Source organism: Chinchilla lanigera, unplaced genomic scaffold (assembly GCF_000276665.1).
Source record: "Chinchilla lanigera isolate Chin_1 unplaced genomic scaffold, ChiLan1.0 scaffold00078, whole genome shotgun sequence".
Classification (NCBI taxonomy): Eukaryota; Metazoa; Chordata; class Mammalia; order Rodentia; family Chinchillidae; genus Chinchilla; species Chinchilla lanigera.
In genome coordinates, this window is record NW_004955479.1 from 10,325,961 (window position 1) to 10,329,706 (window position 3,746).

At 39.5% G+C, this 3,746-nt stretch overlaps 2 protein-coding genes across 6 annotated transcripts in view; both read left to right on the forward strand.

The window, feature by feature from the left end:
• LOC106146439 overlaps positions 1-129 on the forward strand; it is a 28,774-nt gene extending 28,645 nt beyond the window's left edge. The window contains exon 5 of the mRNA XM_013503260.1: positions 7-129. Within this exon, the coding sequence (XP_013358714.1) occupies positions 7-129 (123 nt within the window). The remainder of the gene's footprint in view (positions 1-6) is intronic.
• Positions 1-3,746, forward strand: part of Nrf1 (nuclear respiratory factor 1) — a 146,208-nt gene that overhangs the window by 747 nt on the left and 141,715 nt on the right. The window lies entirely within an intron of this gene.

A 3,746-nucleotide genomic window follows, 5' to 3' on the forward strand; every position in this document is an offset into this window, starting at 1 on the left:
ACCCAGGTAGACCGGGGGACGCCGGAATATGGCGCGTTGCCCACCTTCTTGCAAGTTGTTCGGAGGCGGCCCGGGCGGCAGTTCGAGGAGGAGGAGGAGGGCGCAAAGTCCTTTTGTACGCAGAAATAAGCAGCGACATTGTGTTTTCTTCCCCAGCGGAGATGCGCCTTCCGAGGGTGATGGTCCCCGGGGTAAAGGGAGAGTGGCGCGCCCCTCGGAAGATGCGAAGCTTTGCTTTTGGAGAGGCAGGGGCTCGAGGATGGTTTGGGGCTTGGGGTTGCCCTGCATCACTAGCCTTTCGGGGAGCTCCAAGGTTTGCCGTGCGATACTGTCCATCCCCTCTCACCTGTTGTTTGTTCGTTGCTTCGGGTCCTGAAGTTTCTAACGGTGCATCTGACTTGTGCCCACCAAACTTGAAGTTGTTTCAAAATTTTAGTGTTTTTAGGGTTTCAGATGGTATCTACTCCAGCCAGTTGGAGGAGCTGTTGCCGGGTGTCCAACCATTCTTCCCAACTATTAAATTAGAATATTGTATATTAATTGTTTACTTTAGAGCAGGTGTCATTTGTGCTAAATTTCCTGTGGTCAGAGAAGAATTCACATTTTTATGAGCGTTCAGAGATCATGTATTGGGAGAGGTGTGTGAGAGAGCCTGTCAGCTTGGACAGTGAATGGGAACAGCTTTTGTCCCAGGACGACTTCTGTGCTCACTGTGGGTCTTTTCCCATTTGCATTTCAGCCCGGGCTCTTGAGAACTACCTTTTTCTTTGGCCTTGAACATTAAATTACTGGACTGTACCTCACTTAGGGGAAGGGAAGAGAGGGTGGAGATGCTGTTGTGTGTGTGTTTTGCTTTTTTGATTCTGTGGTATGCTGACTCCCTAGAATTGTTTGAAAGTTCTTGAGAAGTCATCCAGTAAGGTAGTGGAAATTTGACTAGTTCTGTGCATCTGAGTGTGATTTCCTTTTGAGTGCAAAAAAGAAACAAAATTATCATATTAGTGTATTTAATTTGGTCCTAAAATGTGTGCAGAATTTTTTTGTATCAAGGTTTTTTTGCTTTTATTTTGATGATACTGGGGTTCAACCCGGGGCTTTTGCACACACTGGGACATGTCACCGGCCCCCCCCCCCTTTTTTGATTTTGAGACAGGTTCTTGCTATGTTGCCCAGGCTGGGCTCGATCTTGCTGCGATCCTTGGGCCTCAGCCTCCCAGAGTGCTGGGATTACAGGCGTGCTCACCCATACCAGACTGTCAAGGGGCTTTTAAAATTTTTTTAATTTTTTTTTTGTAATGCACTGGATGGAACCCGGGGCTTTGGACACGCAATTGCGCTACCACTAAGCTACATTCCAGCCAGTTTTGTCTTAGACTGAGACTGTTGCTTTCAAAGACCCCCCTCAACAAAAACAATCAGATTAAAAATTACTGTTTACTTATTTGAACTCCTTTGACTTCATCACATTCTCAAAATTGACTTTATAGGCGGAAAAATGACTTTTTGCTTGAAAATAATTTATCTCCAAGCCAGAAGTTTTCGTGCAAATACTTTTCTTACCATGTTTTAAAGAAATTGAGCTCCTAGAGTTAGAGAAGGAACAATAGGTATCTGAGATAATGAGGGACCTTGTCCGCATACACAAGGGATTAAAGGAAAAAGGATTTCAGATTTTCTTCTCAATTGATGTATATTGGAGCCCCAAACTTTTTTGTTTTCTTAACACATACTTTACAAACATCGCTTCTTTAGAAAGCTGAAATCCAACCTGTGTGTGTTGTCTGTATACTATGTAGTTTCAACCAGGTTCCCTTGTTGCCACAAGAAGCATATTATTCGGAATAAGCACAAGTGGGTGGATGTTTTAAGGGATATTTAAGCTTTTTGTCTAGGATTAAATTTTTATACCTTATATGTAGTTAGTCGCTAAATGTTTTTTGGTAAATTATAATAATGATAAACAGCCGTTGAAATTAAATTGTTTTCATATTTGGAAAGGCAGGCTTAATTTTTTGGTTTCTGGGTGGGAGGACAATGAACTGTCAGCCTTTAGAAACCTACTGTTCAGAAAGTTAATGTATAGGACATCATCTGTTAGATGGTTTGGTTTGGTTTTGCATTTTTGTGGTACTGGGTATCGAACCCAGGGCCTTCACATTGAGTCATCCCCCCTCACCTCTTATTTTTTTAATTTTGAGACAGTCTTGCTAAGTTGCCCAGGTGAGATTTGAACTTGTGATCCTTGTGCTTCAGCCTTCCAAGTGCTAGAATTACAGGTGTGGGCCTTTGCGCCTGGCTCTGTCTGATGTCTTTAGACAAGCCCAGTGCTTCATGCTTAAGCAGGCTGATTCTTTGAAAGTTGAAGGGTGAGGGGGCTCTCTCTAAGCTCTTGAGTTTCACAAATGCCTCCTCTAAACTCAGGAATTTACCGGCAATCTTTCTAGGCCTGTAATCGGTCCAGGAAATAGGATATTTGATGTTATATTTGTATATGACTGTGTGTAGTGGTTATTAATACATATATAAATAGCATTTGGAAAACCAATCCAAAAAATAAATATCAATCTTTGATTTTGTGAAAAAAAATTTCAAAAAATGTGCTATGCTAAAGGAAGTATTCTTTCTTTCTTTCCTTTGTTTGTTTGTTTTGAGACAGGGTCTCGCTGTATAGTTCAGGCAGCCCCTGAACTCATTATATAGCCCAGGTTGATCTTGAACTTGTGGCACTCCTCCTGCCTCAGCCTCCTAAGTGCTGGGATTACAGGCATGTGCCACCCTACCTGGGTAAAGCTACTATTTACAATTTGAGCTTATCCAAATGTACTTTCCCACAAATGTTTAAACAGTGATTTTTTTTTTTAAACTTGCTTGTTAAGTTTCTTTTAGTAATACTACATTTAGACCAAATCAAATGTTTTTTGAGCTTGAGGATGCACGTTAATTTTTTTGTGTTATGTATTATAAATTACTTCTTGGTAATTAGAGTGGATTTTCCACTTTCTTGGGTATTCAGTTAATACTTTTATCAGAATTCTAAGGTGAACAGACTAGAAGTGAAATAGTAAAAGGAGTTGAAATAAATCAGTTTCAGATATTTCTGGGAGATTATAACCATATTGAATTACTGGAAGTTTTCAATCCTGGAGCAAACATAATGCTGTATTTAATCTAATGCAATATGGACAAAACTTGGAAAATAAATTTTTGATACTTGAGAAAAATACGATTGAGATATATATTATATATATATGCATACACACTCTTTTTCCTAAAGTGCAAAATTAGGGTAATGTGTTTTCAATCTCATTCAATGCAGTTTGTTTACCAAGACATCAAAAAAGGCTTTATCATGTGGCCTTTATGGCTAAAGCATCCTAAAATATGAACATTTATGTATTATAAAGTTAAACCTTCTGTTATGAATTGAAGAAAAATCAAAAGTATAACTTTTTGAGATGTTAAGAAGTATATTAAAAAGCAAACCATTTGCCCTTCTGGTATACCTGTTATATTTGTGATTCCTTGAGGAAAATACTGTATGTAATATAGCACTAATAGCAGTCACTTTTAAAAACAATATAACCATAAAGAATCTTGTCTTGTATCCCAGGCAGGGTAGTTTGCCTTGCACAACCACAAAACAGTTTAAAATGCCACCAGCTATAGAACCATTAGATAATTTCTTGAGGAAACCATGTCTAGTAATGGAGAAGAGGGGAAGGGGGGAGAGAGAGAGAGAGAGAGAG